Here is an 18563-nt window from a genome sequence, read left to right as displayed (position 1 = left end):
CCCTCTTCAGTGGCATTCTCATACACTTACAGACTGTTATCCCGATTTCCATTTCGACAAACTGCGTTATTGGAAGTCTGTCTTCCCCACCAGGATGTGTAAGGGCAGATCTGTCAGCTTTGCTCACTGCTTTATCCCCAGCACTCAGAATAGAGCCTGGCACCAGGGAAGGCACCAAGTATTTGTTGAAAGAATTACCTGTTACTTCAAACGTCAAATGTCAGACAGACAGCCAACTTCACAGGGCAGGCAAGAGTATAGGGATCATTACTTCATGGCTGTCCTTGAGAGAGTTAAATTGACAAGGACTTGTTTGGATGGATTTATGGATAATGACTGACATAAATTGGCTTTAGAGAATCCCCTGGTGGCCCAGTGGTTAGGACTCTGTGTCCTTCCACTGCAGGGGGCATGGGTTCTCCCTGGTCTGGGAACTAAGATCCTGCAAGTCATACAATGCAGCCTCCCACCAAAGAAAAGAAAAATAATTGGCTTTAAGACCACCCTATTCTCTCTTAGAGTCAGAAGCTGATGCTATTGGAGGAAATCAAGCCACTGAGCTGTAAACTACAGCAGCCATTTCCCCGGTTTTAAATTTTAAACATATCTACTATTGCCCCCTTAACTGAAATTTACAAAATAACACACATGACACAATTTCTGCAAATATTTTTCAAGGTTTTATTGCAAACCAAAGTTGGTTTATCACACACAAAAAAAGGTGTGTGGTAGGGGGGGGGGGAAGAATTGTACATTATTATAACCATGTTAATTACAGTACATTAAAATGGTGGTTTACATTACAAATAAGCCTGTAAGTTTAAATATACTAGTGTTATAACCCAATGTACAGACTTTCTTTATACAATACATGTAATTATCAGGAATGCAAAAAAAGAAACAAAAAAACCCAAAAACATAAATAATGCCCATTTTACAGGTGATATTTTAAACAATGAAAACACCAGGCTCTGACTGACAACTGGGGCATTGGTCCATAAAAACCTTTTCTAAAAATAGAAATATTTGTAGCAGCAATGCTTCTTTAAGCATCTGGATACAAGTCATTGCAAGACCATTTTCGATAAATTTTAGTTATTAACTATATCTTACAAAAAAAAACAGCCTACACATAAATTTATCTTCCAAATATGGAAGAAACAAACAATGTCCCACGTTGTAGTGTCCTGCAAGTGTCACATTGATGCTTATAACTGAGTCCTTCTGTGAGCAAGCATACCACACCCATACGGCCGATCACACAGGGAGTCCACAAGGAAAAACAGAACGGAAACACTCGGCAACAGGAAGAACTTTGGAGCTAACGCGATCTCATCAGAAAAGGCACGTTTCATAAGATGCGTTATCACGGCCCGGACAGACCTTCAGAAGCTCCTTCTCCGAACAGCGTCCTCCTACGAATGAGACCACTGCATCTGCCTGGGGCGGCCCTCTATGCTCATTTCAGAGATAGCACCACATTGGAAGGAAGAATAAAGGAAAACCTCACAAGCTCACTGAGGAGGATGTGCTCTTCGAAAAGCTTCCAGCAAACAGTGTGCAATAAGATTGCCAAGATGTGCAAGCTTCCAGGGATGTGCAAATTCTCTTTTAAGATGTCCTGTCAGCTGGCAGCTCTGCCAAAAGGCTAACTAAAACATTTCAAAAACGCCCGTAAAATCCTTCACAACCAACCCTAAGACCATTCAGAGGAAAGAGTCCACGGGAGGTGCGTAGGAAAAGCCCAGGAAGGCCTCGGCCGCTTCCTTGACGCTGGCTGTGAGGAGGATACTGTCGGGCGACCGACCGATGGAGTTGGGGACTGGCTCTTCGGTAAACTCGGGATCAAAGTGCCGCAGGTCGCTGGGTCCACTCTGATGCAGGAAGGGAAGAAAACATACTCCATGTCAAGAATTCACAATGGAGACAAGAAAGGGAAGTTCTCATGCAGGCACCATATGGCAATTTCCACCATCAGCAACCATTTCAAGCACAAAACCCAAAGGCCACACAAAGTTTCAACTACGAGGACCATGCTTACTTTCCGTCTTTTGCTACTGTAATTTATAAAAGGTGTGGAAAAATAACGTGAGCTTTGTTGGGACAAAAGTTCTACTTTCTTCTGTGGGTAAAATAATGGCTTACGAATGCCAATTTATTCCCTGAGGGCCCTTCCCCTTCCACCACTACCAACAGCAACTCTGACTTAAAGAAAGGCCCTCTGGGCCTGTGCACACTCACGAGAGAGATACTCACCACATTTGGGTTAAAAGGGGGAGTAATCTTCTTATTAATGAGATCATCCCAGTTAATTAGGGAGAAGAAGACGTGATTCTTAATCTCCATCTGTTGAGAAAGAAGCACGAATTTAGAAGAGTGAAATTCAAGAAGGGCGGCGAGGTCTAGGGCTCTACGCATGCAGCCCGGGAGGAGAGGAAAAAATGCCTCACGAAGTCATCCTTGGCACCAAGCCTCTTTGTCCTGTCCTTCTGCAGGAGGCCCTCCAGGACGTGTCTTGCAGAATTTGTAATATTTGGCTTCAATTGGAGGGGTTTGTTCAGAATGTTGTCGTACATCTCAGCTGTGTTTCGGCTATAAAATGGAGGCTGAAAGAAGCAGGAAGATTACTTACTACTTAACTGGGAGTTTTGGAGAGCATCCATTACCAAGAAAGACTTAAACGTCATATATGAAGCTGGTTTGGACAAAGTTTATCGCCTGATAGGTTTTCTTTACCTTAGATTTTTAAGTGTCTACATTTTGCCACCCTTATCAGGGGGTAGATGTTAATAAGCCATGTTTTTCACTCTCACATAGGTTAAGTGTGGTCACACCTAGTAGAATGTGAACTTAGAAAAGAAAAAAATCCACTAGGTAACGGTTTACCCTAAAATACCTATAGCTTAACCAATATGCCTCTCTCATCAGCATTTGATAAGCATACTGATAGAGGGCAAGACGTGATGATCAGGTCTGCAATGGGGCTTGTGTGCCCAGATAAGTCTGGATTTTTAAGACTAAGTCTAGATTTTTAAGACTACATTCTAGGGAGAAATGTATCAACCCAGGGCAATATTTCACGATTTTCAATGGGCTACTCACCAGGCCATAGAGCATCTCATATAAGACGGCCCCCAGACACCACCAGTCCACGGTCCTATCATAAGGCTGCTTATGAAGTACCTCAGGTGCAAGATACTGAAAGACAGACCAGGAAAAGAGAGTTTAGAGCCCCTGAAACTAGGCAATCCCAAGACCAGGCATGCACTTTGAAAGGGCTGAGAGACCCTGGGTCCACTTGGAGGATATATTTCTTTAAACTACTTCCTGATAAAACTGCTGGCTTTGAGGCTGACTGGCCACTTACATGTCCTGATGTTTTGAAAGCTATTGGGCCCTCCTCAGATATCTTACTTAGGGGTTTAGAACCTTTTATAGTGTGGACCTTACAAACAGCTCACTTTAATTAAAGCAACGTGAGGCCTTGGAATTTCTCATGCCTCCAACAGCCAGTGTATTTTACTTGCACTGAACTGGACTAAATCATCTCCGAAAACATCTTGTTCTTTCAGTAGTTAAGAGTCACTGCAGTGATCCCTTCCTGGAGGGGTGTGGACCAGGAGTTCGCCTACCTCGGGTGTGCCGCAGAAGGTGGATGTCGTGCCATTGTGTTCAATGTTCTCCTTGCAGAGTCCAAAGTCAGTAAGGACAATGTGTCCCTGTGAATCCAGCAAAATATTCTCTGGCTTTAAGTCTCTGTAAAAAAAAAAAAAAAAAAAGGAAAGTAGTCGTATTAAGTTAATTTCACCGCATTAGCAATCCTCCGTAAAGATCACCACTAGGGCTATCGGAAGCACTTTACATTCACTGTAGTTGTGTTAGTGAATCTAAAAGGGGGTCCTTGTTCTGTTCATCTATTCTGGATGAGGCACAATCCTCATTGGCTAGTTCCCTCGTGGCAGGGAGTCAACAGATGGGTCACATGCTGGGGACCTGGTTTTAGGTGACCAAGTTGTGCCTAAACAGATTATTTTAAGGCCCTGTCAAAGGCCGGGCTATGTCTCCTTTACACAAGGAAGGGAGCCTTAAGAGCCCTTCAGCTCACCTATAAACGATGTTCAGAGAGTGCAGGTAACCCAAGGCACTGGCTATTTCAGCAGCATAGAACCGAGCCCGTGGTTCCAGGAAGCATCGCTCCCTCTGGAGATGGTAGAACAACTGTAGGAGATAGAACAGAGTTAGCCTGGGTTGCCAAAAACCCCGGACAATGCATTGGCTCTGTCTTGACATATATAGCTAAAGAGGACAATTGCAGGAAGTGGCCCTAAATAGTTTATAAGCCATCTGAAAGCTGGCAGGTTAAAGGAAATACTAAATCTGGTAACTCTTCCCCCACTAATTATCTTTTAAAAACTTTCCTCTCAAATTAAAACAAAGCAGGCTATGCATGGGACAGCCAGGGGTCAGCTCCCATCCTCTGCTCACCTCTCCACCGTTAATGTAGTCTAGGACAAAGTACAGTTTGTCAGCCGTCTGGAAAGAGAAGTGAAGGCCCACCAGGAAAGGGTGTTTCACGTTCTTCAGGAGAACATTCCGCTCCGACATAATATGCTTTTCCTAGAAAAAGGACAATTAAGATTTAGTGGCAAATTTCAACATGGCGCCAAGATGGCAAGGTAATGTCTACTGAATGTCTATCTCCAAGCCCATCTCATACCTCCTTCTTTTTCAGGATCGCTTTCTTTTGTAAAACTTTGACTGCATAGAATGCTTCTTCGGCTTTGTGTCTTGCCAGGAGAACCTGAAATTGAAATTAAAGATCATTTTCCTGTTCACATCCAGGGAGATGTAAAATGAGCATATGAAAGACTATAAATAATGAGAGCTTCAGATGTGAAATTACCTTTCCAAAACTGCCCTTCCCGATCACTTTCAAGAAGTGAAAGTCAGATGGTTTAGCATGAGGGTTGGATGATGGGCCCAGGTTAATTTGCTGAGAAGGACTCGGCTGGAAAATAAAAGGTTTTCTTTTAATATCCTTGCTTCAAAGGAAGATAGAGATTAATAAAGTATAGGCAATGCAAAAAGGTGGTACATCTGCAAATGACAGGGGCAGGTCCCCAGACATCTATAAACACATTCCAAACTCCTTTTCATCCATACATGCAAATATTTCAAATGAGAGTATGGAAACTGTATATAATCGTGTTGTTCTTAAGCAGATAACTTTTATGAAATATGTCTTTTAAAATACTCCACTGACTCATACTTAAGCGCTTACAGCACTTGTTTGCCATGAACCAACGAGGCATTCCTGCTTTGATACTAACTCGAATGCTATTTTATAATTCATCAACATAGGAAAACTAACTGACTCATTTACAAGATTCTCCACGGATGCATCACGAATAGAGAACACTTACTGGAGGAGAAGGGTTGGCATTCATGAGCTCAGGCTCCTGAGGTTGGGAGATTTTCAAAATGGACTGAACTTCAGGGCTGCAGAGAAGAAAGGAGCAACGTTGAACATCCTAACTCGCCACGTGAGGGCAGACCAACACCAATAGTGAATTTCTGGCTCAACCTTTCCGGGGGATTCAGTATTTAAAAACACCCAAGTCAATTACTCAGTGAGAGAAAATAACAGCCAAAATGATAAACCCAGTTAAACACAGAGGGTTGTTCTTCAAGGAGAGAGGGGGTGAATTAGGCAAATATGAAAATTTTATCGGGACTTCCCTGGTGGCGCAGTGGTTAAGAATCCCCCTGCTAACGCAGGGGACACGGGTTCGAGCCCTGGTCCGGGAAGATCCCACTATGCCGCGGGAGCTACTGAGCCCGCGTGCCACAACTACTGAAGCCAGCGCGCCTAGAGCCCTTGTGCTCCGCAACAAGAGAAGCCGCCACAATGAGAAGCCCACGCACCGCAACAAAGAGTAGCCCCCGCGCACCACAACTAGGCCTGGGCACAGCAACGAAGACCCAACGCAGCCAAAAATAAATACGTTTATAAAAAAGAAAATTTTACCTTGCATTTCCAGAACAAGCCAAATCAGCAAATTAATTGTAATGCTTTAAATGTTTGAAATAATTAGAACTTAAAGAGAAAAGGGATCCCCACCCTCGGTAAGTCGTCGGCTTCCTGATCAATATATTGATGAGGATGTCTTTACCGCTGGTAAATGGAAACTTCCCTACTTAATTTTATTTCCCCACGTCGCCCCACCAAACTTACTGTTTGCATGCATAGGAGTTATTGGCAATCTTCTGAATAAAGTCGTTCAGGCCCATCCTTCTCTGTTTCATGAAAGCTGCGAATTAGAGGAGAAACGTTTAGACGGCTTTGTAACATCCGACGCCACACACACCAGTCTGATCCGCGACCTTCAAAACTTTCCACTTGGCGTAACCTGCAAGTCCAGTCGTATTCCTACACTCACCGATGAGAATTGCTACCATGCCCCTCATCCTGGAGTAAGTGAGGGTGTCCCTAGCAGCCTCGGTTTTCACCGTCATCACCACAGAGAGAGAAAACGAAGACTTGTCAGGCCCGAGAGACCGGCTCAGCCAACACTGCGCTCCGGCCGCGCCGCCGGCTTTATGTGCCTTGTGCCGCCGCGAGGGCGGGACCCACAAGACATGGAGGAGGCGGCGCTGCCCGGCCCCGTCGCGACCCCGCCCCCGGCTGCCGCGCGACTTGCCCGGCGGCGAAGCGGCCGGCGGCAGGCGGTTCCGCCCCCGGCGAGAGGGGCCAGCCCGGAGCGGGGGCGGGGGGCGCGGGGGGCGCGGGGACCGCCCGGGCAGGGCCCGGCGCAGGGCAGTTGTCGGCCTCGCTCGGCTCCCGGGCCGGAGAGGGGGAAACCGCCGGCGGAGGGGGTGAGGAGGGAGGGAGCGGCCGGGGTAATTTTCCACCTTTCTCATTTATTCCGCCCTGGGAGGAAATCAGAGTCGCGGCACATCAGGAAATCAGAGCGCTTTCTGCCCGGTGCGAGGCGATCGGGGTGGCTCTGTGCCCGCTCTGGCTTCTCAAACTCTCCGCTCGGATTCACTCCCGGCCCCGGCGCCGACCCTGACACTCTCCCCTAATCCGCAAGGTAGCCTCCGCAGCCCTCGCCGGCCGGCCGCGCACCGCCAGCTGAGGTTATCTGTCGGGCGCAGGGCTGCAGCGCCGGGGGAGGGCGGCCCTGCACGCCCTTATCTCCGGCCCCAGCTTGGGGCCAGAGCGCCCGGCGCGTCCCCGGGTTCCCGCCGCCCTCCTACCCCTTCCCCATCTCTCCATCCTTGGTACTACCCCAAATACCCAGCCCCTCTCGCCCAATCCGAGCAACTAGTGGAGGAGTTGGTGAGACAAGCCCCCCGCGTGCCGGCAGCGGCGCTTACCCAGTCCGGTCAGCAAGAAGGACTCGCTCCGTTTCTGCGCCTCGGCCCTCTTTTTGTGCCGGGGCCGGAGCAGGGACTCGAGCCGGGCCCTGGCCAGCGCGCCCTGCATCTCCCCCATGGGCAGCGGCGGCCGGGCGCGCAGCGGGCGAGGGCGACCAGAGAACACTGACGTTTCCTTGAAGGAGCCGCCGTGACTCAGGCCGGGCAAGATTTCCTGCCCCGAGTCCCAAAACAAACAAATGGCCCTTGTGCACGGCCGAGCCGCTTCCGAAAACGCCTTTTTTGTGCTTTTGGCCCAAGCCAAGCAAGGCTGAAAAATCCCAGAACTTGGAAGAGGAGGAAGGAAGGAAAGAAAGAGGGAAGGGGGAGGGAGAGAGGTCAGGAATGTGGAGGGGAGGGGGCGGAAATAAAATTCGTCTCTGCACTAAAGGAAAAAAAAATCTGCATTTCACTTTTTTTTTCCCCCTAAAGTAATCTTTGGGAACATTCTGTCCTTTCCGCATGTAATTTTCCCCCTTGCCTTTTTAATCCCCGCCTTGCCAAAAACACGTGAGGAGGTGGCAAGTTAGGGGACAGACCTGGCGTGACCCTGGGGCGGTGCGGAGTCGGCATCCCAGGCCATCGTCGACTCCCGAGGTTCCCTGGCCCGCTCCCCGACCTGAAAACTCCGCAAGGTCGCATCCCATTGTCTTCAAATCTCTTAGTTTGTGCTCGTCTTCCCTACCCCTCCTCCGGTTTAATTCAGGGCTGACCCCGCAGTCTTCTTACAGGTTTACCACCTCGATCTTTCCCTCAAGTCCCAGATAACTTGTGACTCGTTAACTCCTGAAAGATTAGCCGGGAGCCTCCTCCGCTCCAGAAAGTAAGGGAGGGAAGGAGGGAAGCTCTGCAGAGCAGCGGTGCGGTGCCTTCCAGTAACCCCGCCGCTGGGAGATGCCTGGGAGCTGCAGTCTGACCGCCGGTGGGAGGACTCGCGCCAGCGCCGGCGGGGAAGCCACGAGCACAACGACTGGGCCAGGAGCGGGGAGAGGGCTGCAAGTTACTAAGTTTGCAGGGCCGGGTACCTGGCGCTTGTCAGGGATGTCTGCGGTGCCTGCCCTGCCATGACCCCTTGATGCCAACGGCCCTGCCATTTAAGGTTGCCTACTGGATCTGACACACTCCGAACTACTAACTGTCAAACCAAGAATACATGTGAAGCGGTTTTTCTTTGGTGCTGGGCGGGAATTTGTTTTGCAAACCAACCACCTTATTTGTCTTAACGTGATCTGTAGCCTCAACTGCTTTACAGCAGCCACAAACTGGCAGAAGAGAACACACATCCTCTCTGCTGGAGACTGGCTGGGAAATTCTGCTCAGCACCCACTCATTAAAAAGCACTTACTATTCCCTGAAACTGACACTCCAACCCAAAGCAAGGTTTAGGAAACTCCAAGTCACAGCAACTGGCCCACTTCTGCTTTCTCTTTCACGGGTTCTTCATATAACATGACTTTGTTATTGCCAGTACCCCCATATCCCACGCTCCACTTCAACTAGTCTAGGCCAGCCCCGCTCCCACCCGGTTCCTTCCCCTTCTGAGAAAGCAAAATTTTTGAAGAATGACCAGAAACACCAAACTGCACCAGGATTTCTGCCTGTTTGTTTTTTAAACATTAGATTAAGAAACCTCCAGCGACTCACCTCCTGTGCCCTCCCCATGCCAAGTAACCCCAAATCCTCTTTGTTTTACCCGTTTCGTCCAAATTATCTTAATAAAAGCAGACAAACCTTTCAAAGGGGATCTTATAGCCTCCTCTTTCATTCTTCAGGTTGTCTAGGATATGAAGGTTGGGGATTCCTTTCTGGAGGCTGGAGGGAGAGCTTAGTTATGGCTGGAGTAGTCTCCCTGCTATGTGCCTGATAGGACTGGAAGTTGAGGTGATAAGGGAGCACGAGTCAGAGGCGGCTGTCCCAGCTCTGTTATGAACCCCACTTTATATAAAAGGCAATTTACATACAGGAAGGGAACAAGCTGCAAAGGTCAACACTGGGCCACTTATTCCCTTCGTTGCAACATCGTCCAGAAAATTACAGTCATCAGCGCCCTGGGTTTATTACACCCCCAGCAAGACACACAAGAAATGTAACTTGACTGATTATCATCACAAATCAGTCCAGAAGAAATTCAAAACACATGCACAGAGTTCATTTTCTCAAAGAGGCTCTGCTCGCATTCCAGGAGGAACGTGGAATTTAAGTTAGAGGGCTCTAAGTGGAACAGAGAAGAGGCACAACCGTATGATTTGTGGCTGGAACAGAAAAGTATCGTCTGCTGTGCTCCCTCCTCCCCCTACACTAATGTGCAGCCGTTGGAGACGGATGGTCTGCTAAACTTATCATTTAACGGAGAGAATCAAGTTGTTGAGACTGGCTTTTCTTCCAACCGGATACCTGATGGGTGGAGCAGGGGCCCCCTGTTCTGTCCCAGCAACCTACTAAGACTTCCGAACAGGAAGGTGACACACGGCGGCGGGTGTATGGGGTCGGGGGAGGTACGCGGGGGAACTGTGTGCGACGCGCGCCTAACTCTTCACAGGCTTTAGGTTGTCCTGTGGCTGCTATTTAAACGCTTGATCTGTTCTTCCTTCCTGTCGCCAGCCTCTTTCTTTGGTTCAGAGAGTGCTCCTACCGGGAGAAATCCGGCCCCTTCCCTCCTACACCCTGGTGGCGAAGTGGCCCGAGCTACGTCACCAGTATCTGCTTGTAAATACGAGCTAGAGGGCGCTCGCGTTCTCCGGGAGAACTACTCCCGAATGTATGATTTCCCCCACTTCTCTCCTGGGGTTTAATCAGTTCCAGATAATGCCTCCACAATACCTTGTGAGGGCAAAGAAAATAGATAGACGGCTTGATATGAGATACGCTAATTAGTTCCCCACTCCCCCAAGCCAATCGTCTCATTTATTCCTCATACTGGGAAAACGCAATCAAACTCTCAAATGGGAATTATTCATCAAGATGTAATGTTTGCACTGAAACAAAACAGTTTCCAATGTATGTGTATTTTAATACGAAAATTATTTTAGCTTTTCAAATGGGAATTATTCACCAAGATGTAATGTTTGCACTGAAACAAAACAGTTTCCACTGTGTATTTTAATACGAAAATTATTTTAGCTTTCCTACTTAGTGATTAAGTAAAATTTTTCCTTAATGATGAACTATAAATACTACAACCTGAAAGCTTTACTAAGATATGATTCTTTCCGTTTAATTTAAAGGCGCAGAAAACAAATTCCTGGTACTTCTCAACATATTAGAGGAAATATTTTGAAAAATATAAGGACTTAACTTTTTTTTTTACTGTTAAAATATTTTCATGTCAATATAAAATGAGATCAGGGTTTGACAAGCAAGTTTCAGAATATGAACATCGATTTCTAAAATGATTTATCTTTTCAGAAGCCTAAATATGAATGCATATAAATCTTAGGGATTTAAAAAAAATATCATGTTTTTTTTTCCCCATTTTAATACATCTGCAATTGACAAACATGCAAAATAATTAAGTTCCCCTCTTGGGCTATTTCTTTAATGTGTCAGCTGTGTTAGTCTTCATTCCTTAGATAAAATGTCTTCCATTGATAACAGGGCAATATGATTATTTTGTATTGCTCAAACTGTCATAAATTCTATAACAATCCTGTGCTGCACCATTTAGGTTGCCATACCTATTGTTTTATTGGTGAATGCGTAGGAAATCTTTTCCTGGAGCATCTCCAAAGATAGTACATAGAAATGCCAGAAAACATAATTATTACTCTAGAGAGCAACAAAATGGATCAGTTTTTGTTGAAGGTTGTCACCAAGTGCATTTTTTTTTACAGTATTCATCAAATACAAAATGATGATGATAAATGAGCTAATTCAGGATAACTGTTATAGATCAGTAACTAGCAATGGTGGTTAAATGTCTATCTATAGAACACAGGTTCTATAGTGACTATTACCTTCCCTATTCATAATTGTCAAAATCGACATGCATAAAGGAGTCAGGAATGTGATACAGCAGATAACTAAGAGAACACATTATCTAGAATAATAGTGTTGAGTTATTAAAACCCACAAAACTACATGCTTTATTTACACAGGGCTTATTTTTTTCCCAAGGCAGTGATGTTGAATAAGCAAGACTATACACTATAAGAATCTTGGAATAGGGTTTTGTTAAATAATCTATGTGTAGCCGTCTACTCGGCAGACCTTATGTTGTCTTCCCTAACAGCATTTTTTCATTATTAAGGATTAAGCAATTATTGTTATTTTTCTTCTGAGTTGCACAGATGATAGGCAAAATTGTGAGGTAACAAAACGTACTTTTAGGACCAGATTTATCTCCTTCAGGTAACCTTTCTTTGTCACTGAAGTTGACTCCTATGCCTCTCCCACTTCCCACCCATGGCAGTGACATACTCTCTGGTCCCCCAAACTCTGAAATATTGTCTCCCATCCTCCTTCCCACTAATGCTAACTGCCTCAAAGCCCTGCTGTCAGCTAATCATCACAGGAGGTATTGAACTGATACATCCTTCATTCCTTCCCTCCTTCCTTCCTGCCCCACTCCCTCCCCTCCCTTCCATTTATTCATTCGTGCAAGTATTTAACAAGCATTTATCAAGTAAGTACAAATATTAAGATCAAAGGACACAGATATGAGTAATCCCGTTATCTGACTTGACAGAAGCACTCATTCTAAGTAGGGGGACACACACGTAAATTATGATACAACACGATGAGTGTTAAAACAAAGGTCTGAGCAACCTGCCATAGAACAACAGAGAGGGGAATTTTCTACTGGGGAGAGGCAGCAGACTTGGAATTTTTTTTTGTTTTAATATTTATTTTTTTATTTGGTTGCCCTGGGTCTTAGTTGCGACCGGCGGGCTCCTTAGTTGTGGCATGCGTGTGGGATCTGGTTCCATGACCAGGGATCAAACCTGGGCCCCCTGCATTGGGAGTATGGAGTCTTATCCACTGCACCACCAGGAAAGTCTCCAGACTTGGAATTGTTGAGGAAAGTCTCCACAAACAAAAGATATTTGGCCTGATCCTGGAAAGGCCAGCTAGGTACAAAAAAGGGAAAGTCATTCTAGGCAGAGGGAATAGTATGGGCACCAAAGTTTAAGGTGCTATGTAGTATCTCTGGCATAATTTGGAAATATGGTCCGTACTCAGACCTTACACACAAGCAAATGTACATGGCTCTCTTGCTGCTACTGCTGAAGTGGATAACAGCACTTTCAAGTGAAATAAAAAAGATCTTAGGGACTTCCCTGGTGGTCCGGTGGCTAAGACTCTGCGCTCCCAATGCAGGAGGCCTAGGTTTGATCCCTGGTCAGGGAACTAGATCCCACATGCCTCAACTAAGAAGTTAGCATGCCGCAACTAAAGATCCCGCATGCCACAACTAAGACCCGACACAGACACATAAATAAATAAATAAATAAATATTTAAAAAAAGAATCTTAGCTGACACAAATCTGCCTCTCCTCTCTTTCTCTCACTGCCCCCCACCCCAATAAATATGGAATTAATAATGTCTTAGAAAACATACCCGTTTGAAGGACTGCTGATTATTAGCCTGCATAGGCACCTCTGTGTCTGATACAGCTCTAGGCCCGGTGGAACTCATTCATTCATTCATCCACAGATTCTTCTAGAACTATGCATCAGACATTGCGCTAGATGCAGGAGATACAGTGGTAAACATGATCTCAAAGGATATTTGCATTTTTTTTTTACACTACCCCTACCTCATTGAAAATGAACAAATTTACACACACAAACACATAAAGAAATGTTGGAAGTTGGAATGGGGAAATTTATGTAGTTGGAAGATGGATAAAAGTTTAGACAAACATAGTTATAACCCAGCATAGGGATTAGCAATCTGTCAGAAGCGATAACACCATGTTCTATGCCCATCCCTTCTGGAAAGTCAGGCCACAGGGAAGTTGGTGGTAGGATGCGGACATGGCTTTGTAGTAAATTTTTAATTTTAATCAGGGAATAAATAAAAGAAGGGAGGCCAGTGGCAGCTCTTGACATGGGAGGAATAGGAATCTAGAACAAACCAATGGGTCTATGTTGGATTGAAAACTCACCGTATCCCCATCTTTATAACGCTGTCAATGTCTGATGTAGCATAATCCAATGAACAAGAAATAAAAATGAAAAATGACTGTCAATTAGAATACAGTATGAAGGGTAAGGAATAGCACATATTCGATAGCTTTGTATTTGGCTCTCAGGATTGACCTGGAAAATGACCTCCAAGGTATTTTCTGTATGATTATGAAAAATAATTCAGGAATAAATTGGACAATTTTTGAAATCAAAATTCAGTATTATCTGTGACTTTCTAAATTCAAGAGGACTATGGCTTTACTGAAAGCTTTATATTTTATTATTATTATTACTTTGGTGTTTTTTTTTTTTTTTTTTTACTTTGGTGGTTCTTTTTTTTGTGCAGAGAAAGGTTTATTGCAAGGTCATGCAAGGAGACGAGGTGGCTCATGCCCTGAAAAGCCTTGAACTCCTGGAAGGGTTTCAGCAAAGCATTTTTAAAAGCCAGGTGGGGGGCGTGTGTCGCAGGGTAGGAGATGGTGCACAATTCTCTGATTGGCTGATGAGGGAACAGGGCGGTGTCACAGGGGTTAACTTTATCAGTCCTTACTGAAATCCTTATATATTGTTGACATAGCTTTATTATTGGGCATTTATTGCTAGGCATTTGCATTTTAAAAGGCCTTGGTTGATTAAAAAAATGAATTTGTAATGATAAAATGTCAGGTGTTGTCGCAAGGATCAAGTCAGAGGGCTTTGGGCTTTACTCCCTTTTCTCTGTCCAGGATGAACCCTCATACACACCTACTTTCCCTATGTGCCTCACAGCCCAGCTCAGAGTTCAGGTAGCACAGGGCTTGGAATTTCTTTGCAGGCCGAGTTCTTCTTGGGACACACATATTAAAGTTGTAACAGACATGAAAACAATATAAAGGGCTCTCTTTCACCCCAACTGTATTTACAAAGTGCCGATAGTAAATAAGGAACCTGGATTTCCGATGGACATCTTTTGCCAAACAAAAGTGAAACCCGAAAGCTTTCATTTGCTCAGGGTAAATAAATCTCTCTCCAGTCGACTCCATTTCTAACCCTATAATTAATTTAGCAAGAAGCAACAGGAGCTCAGGCCACCCTTATGGGCTGTTTCCTGTAAAGTCTGCCTACAAATTGCAGCAACGAAGTAAGATAAATGTCATAGTAACTCGTAGTGGGAAAACCAGGAGGGACGGGTGGCTGGCAAAGGTTGAATGGCATCATTTTTATGTAAAGCAACTTTTAAAAAAACGTTTATGTCACCTCCCACAACAAGCTCAGCAGTGACAGTAATGTGCTGAGGATAGAGATCTTTGCAGTACACTTAAGTCAGCTACAACCGAGGCTCATTACCTGTGAGAACTTAGACAAGGTATTCTCTAAATCTTTATCTCTTAATCCGTATCATGGGGATACTAATACTTAATGTAAATTGCGAAGAAAAGTAATTGAAATTAAGAATTTAAAGTGCTGACTCAAGTTGGAATCTCACATAGAAAATATGACATATCTTAAAAAAAAAAAAGAAAAAAGAAAATATAACGTGTCTATGTTCCTTACCCCACTCCACATACCACAGCCACAAACAGAACACATCATGTAATGCAAAGGGCTCCAACAAATCAAAATAATACCGGTTATGTGCTGGGTTTAAAGAGCAGAAACAGTGTGGGCCACTTAATCTGCTGGGTCAAGGTCAGACTAGTTGGATGGGAATTCCTTTAAAGGCCTGAAAAGGTGATCCTCTTCATTTTTTCGAATTCCCCCCTCCTCTCTTGGTCTCCACACAGACAATGTTCCAGAACAGGCAGTAAAGGCCTAAATGCCATGATAACAGAATAAGTGCTTGTTTACCAAGTGTTTGAAGTAAAAGTTAAATTTAAGGTGAAAAAGCAGAAAGTAAGCCAAACGCTAAACCAGAGGAGTTTTTAATTGCTCAAGGTGGATGGAAAATAATAGAATGTAAATATGGGCCATTGAAAGCAGGTCAGAGAAAGCCAGCAGCACAGAAGATGCTTGTTCTAGGTCGTTTAGCTTATCCTTCAGTTACAGAAAGAGGTACAAGCACCAACTGATGGTGGCCTGTTGTTTTTAATCCTTCAGGCCTCCACAGAGCACCTTTTTTGTGCCGGACACCGTGCTAAGTCCCGGGTCTAACAAGGATGCCCAAGACGGACAGCGTTGCTAAACTCAGGGAGGGCAAAGTCTGAATTTATTTTGCTAAATTGAACAGCGCTTTCCCAAAAGCAAAGGTAAGCTTACAGATATTTCTACTTTTCCTAAGGCCCTGCTATGCCTTAATGCCATTAAAATACAGACTTGGGCATGTTGAACCCTTTAGATTATTCATTTCTCAAGTGAACGTGCTAGAAGTTCTCTTGCAGCTCTAATATTGATTCTACAGTTCTGTGACATCTGGGAAAAGATAAATCTAAAAAGGAACTTCTGAATGCCCAGAAGCCCCTCATGTGACTTCCTAATTCTGCTAATGCTTTGCATGCCTCTCCCCTCCCTCCATTGTCAGGGACTTTGTGCTACTATTTTAAATCTCAGGTGACTCCCTGGACCTTGAGTTCCCTGAAGACCAGATAACACAAACAATTCAGGTTTCTCTCCTGCCTAACAGTCTCCAATCAAACATCACTTACACAGTGTCACTTATTCTGTTTCCGTTACTTGCATATTAGTTTTATTAGCTGACTTTTTGAGTGTTTGTTGTTTGTCTCCCCCAACTAATAAGTAGTCTCTGTGAGCCAGGGATAGTACTTATTTTTCCTTTTTTTTTTTTTTTTTGGCGGTACGCGGGCCTCTCACTGTTGTGGCCTCTCCCGTTGCGGAGCACAGGCTCCGGACGCGCAGGCTCAGCGGCCATGGCTCACGGGCCCAGCCGCTCTGCGGCATGTGGGATCTTCCCGGACCGGGGCACGAACCCGTGTCCCCTGCATCGGCAGGCGGACTCTCAACCACTGCGCCACCAAGGAAGCCCGATAGTAGTACCTATCTTGTTCTCCAGAGTATCCCTGGTGCCCCAAAGAGTACCTGATCTGTAGAAAATGCTTAATACATGAAATGGTTTAATAGTACGCCCCTTATATATTGTTGGGCATAAGATTTGTTCTCAACCAAATTTAGTTTTTTTTTCCCTTCACCAAATAATCAAGGGTATATGTTTCCCTAGCAGTCACTTGACACCTCACTGTAAAACGCAAGACAAAATCAAACCAGACAACCCCCCACTCAGGCTTAACTATCATATTACATATTATATTATGCTACTCAGTTGCTTCAGAAAATTGAGGGACTAGATTTTATACATGAGGTACATGAAGATTTTGAAATCAAGGCTTTGGGTCCAATGGGATCATTAAACAAGCATATTGAATAACCATTTTTTGAGAGAACTAAAGTAGATGCCCTTTTCTACAGACAACATTCAATGGATAGTTTGTCAAGTCCAGAGAATCAAACCATCGGGAGGGTAGCCATCTAGGTTTTCATCTGCCCAGGCTGGGAAAATGTCAATTTAGCCTCTTGTTCCAAGGACCACAGAGGAATCTTCCAATGAGTCAGAAAAATGTATCCTCCTTTTACTTTCCTTACATTGCCCCTCAAATTCTCCTTTGCCCCCAAATTCTTTGCTGTCTATAAAGATAGAATTTACAAATGAGAGTCCCATTAGGTTTCATGATACTTTACTTCTGTTTTCATCTAAAAGCCTCCTGATCTGTTCCTGTTATGAGCCTCCCCAGTATTTTTAGGGGCTGTACTGATCATATTCATGAGCCTTGACAGTTGACTAAGAACTGTTCTTTAAAGAAAGTGAAAACAAGCATAGGCGGGTCAGAGAGGCAGCCTGGTGCTCTCAGGGTCTCTTCCTGGCCTTCTATGATTGCCCTGCATAATCTCTAAAAGTAGAGGTACCCTCAGTAGATGATGGTAGCAAAATGTCACACTGTCTCTGCAGATATGTAGGAATAAAGGGAGGGAAAATCCTCTTCATTAATGATACCGCATGAATTTGGTGTATAGAAAAGAATGCCGTCATAACCTGTTTGACTTTTGTCACTCAATCAACTTTCTCCAGCAGCTCCAGAACCTCACTTCCAGCCTGAGAACATGGAAGATAACACAGCCACCTCACAGAATCCTTTCTTTCTATCTTGTAATCATATATATAAAGTTTTTCCGTAACTTTCATATTGCCAGAAAACCTGAATGAACATTTAGTCCAAAACCCTTCTACACTATATCTTTGTAAAATATACTTCTCTACGCAATGATGAGGTCTTGATAAAAGGGCCCCTAGTGTGCAGTGCCACCCTGGACAAAGGAGTTTTAAAGCCATAGCAGAATGACCACCAGGTTGTCAGAGCGTCAAGAGCCACTGGCCATGCGCAAGTGGTGCAGATGCTTAGTACCAAGTCGGTGGGTAAATTGCATCGTCATACCTCTGTGATTATATGCAAGCACAAATGTATTAGTTCTCCAGAGAAAGAGAACCAATAGTATATGGGCAGAGAGAGAGAGAGGGAGAGAGGGAGACTGATTTTCAGTAATTGGCTCACAAGATTATGGAGGCTGTCAAATCCAAAATCTGCAGCTCTGCAGGGTGGGTCAGCAGGCTGAAGACTCAGGGAATAGCAGTTCAAGCCTGAAGGCTCTCTGCTGGCTGCAGAATTCCTCCTTGCTTGGGGGGCGGGGGGTGGGGTGGGGTGGGGATGGTGGGGTGGTGTGTGTGTGTGTCAGTTTTTGTTTTATTAACGCTTTCAGCTGGTTGGGTGAGACCCACCAGTATTCTGGATGACAATCTGATTTACTCAAAGCCCGCTGATTTAAATGTTAATCTCACACAAGAAATACTCTCACAGAAACATCTAGAAGTGTTTGACCACATATCTGGAAACCATGGCCCAGTCAAATTGATACATAAAATTAACTATCACAAGACCAGCCCTTGTCAATTTGGACCCATATGCATCTCCTTAAATCTCACTTAATCTCCATAAAAGGACAATGACAAGGTCATACTTCCACCTAAAATG

At 44.7% G+C, this 18563-nt stretch overlaps 1 protein-coding gene across 3 annotated transcripts; it reads right to left on the bottom strand.

The window, feature by feature from the left end:
* Positions 1–667: 667 nt before the first annotated feature.
* SGK1 (serum/glucocorticoid regulated kinase 1) lies at positions 668–9271 on the bottom strand. Of its 3 annotated transcripts, none has more exons than XM_082855892.1 (12): positions 9151–9271; positions 6236–6311; positions 5424–5499; positions 4904–5008; positions 4718–4801; positions 4486–4617; positions 4106–4218; positions 3633–3756; positions 3103–3198; positions 2451–2606; positions 2257–2346; positions 668–1874 (listed from the first exon to the last, which is right to left on the bottom strand). In XM_082855892.1, exons 1-12 carry the CDS (start codon positions 9182–9184, stop codon positions 1707–1709), a joined length of 1254 nt encoding a protein of 417 aa, XP_082712018.1. In that variant the 5' UTR covers positions 9185–9271; the 3' UTR covers positions 668–1706. The 3 variants fall into 3 exon arrangements, with proteins under 3 accessions (XP_082712018.1, XP_082712016.1, XP_082712017.1); XM_082855890.1 differs by lacking the exon at positions 9151–9271 and adding an exon at positions 7381–7600; XM_082855891.1 differs by lacking the exon at positions 9151–9271 and adding an exon at positions 6441–6558.
* Positions 9272–18563: the final 9292 nt, after the last annotated feature.

This window comes from Leucopleurus acutus, assembly GCF_964270905.1.
Source record: "Leucopleurus acutus genome assembly, chromosome: 15".
Classification (NCBI taxonomy): Eukaryota; Metazoa; Chordata; class Mammalia; order Artiodactyla; family Delphinidae; genus Leucopleurus; species Leucopleurus acutus.
Note: the sequence above shows the minus strand (reverse complement) of the source record. Positions and strands in the feature narration are given on the sequence as shown.

Bases quoted from the DNA above. Each gene is read 5' to 3' on its own strand.
- SGK1 (XM_082855890.1), bottom strand. From the start codon at position 7,498: ATGGGGGAGATGCAGGGCGCGCTGGCCAGGGCCCGGCTCGAGTCCCTG. The intron at 6,312-7,380 runs GTAAGCGCCGCT...TCTAATTCGCAG, and splicing joins CTTCTTGCTGACCGGACTGG to CTTTCATGAAACAGAGAAGG. The intron at 4,219-4,485 runs GTGAGCAGAGGA...TATCTCCTACAG, and splicing joins ACTACATTAACGGTGGAGAG to TTGTTCTACCATCTCCAGAG.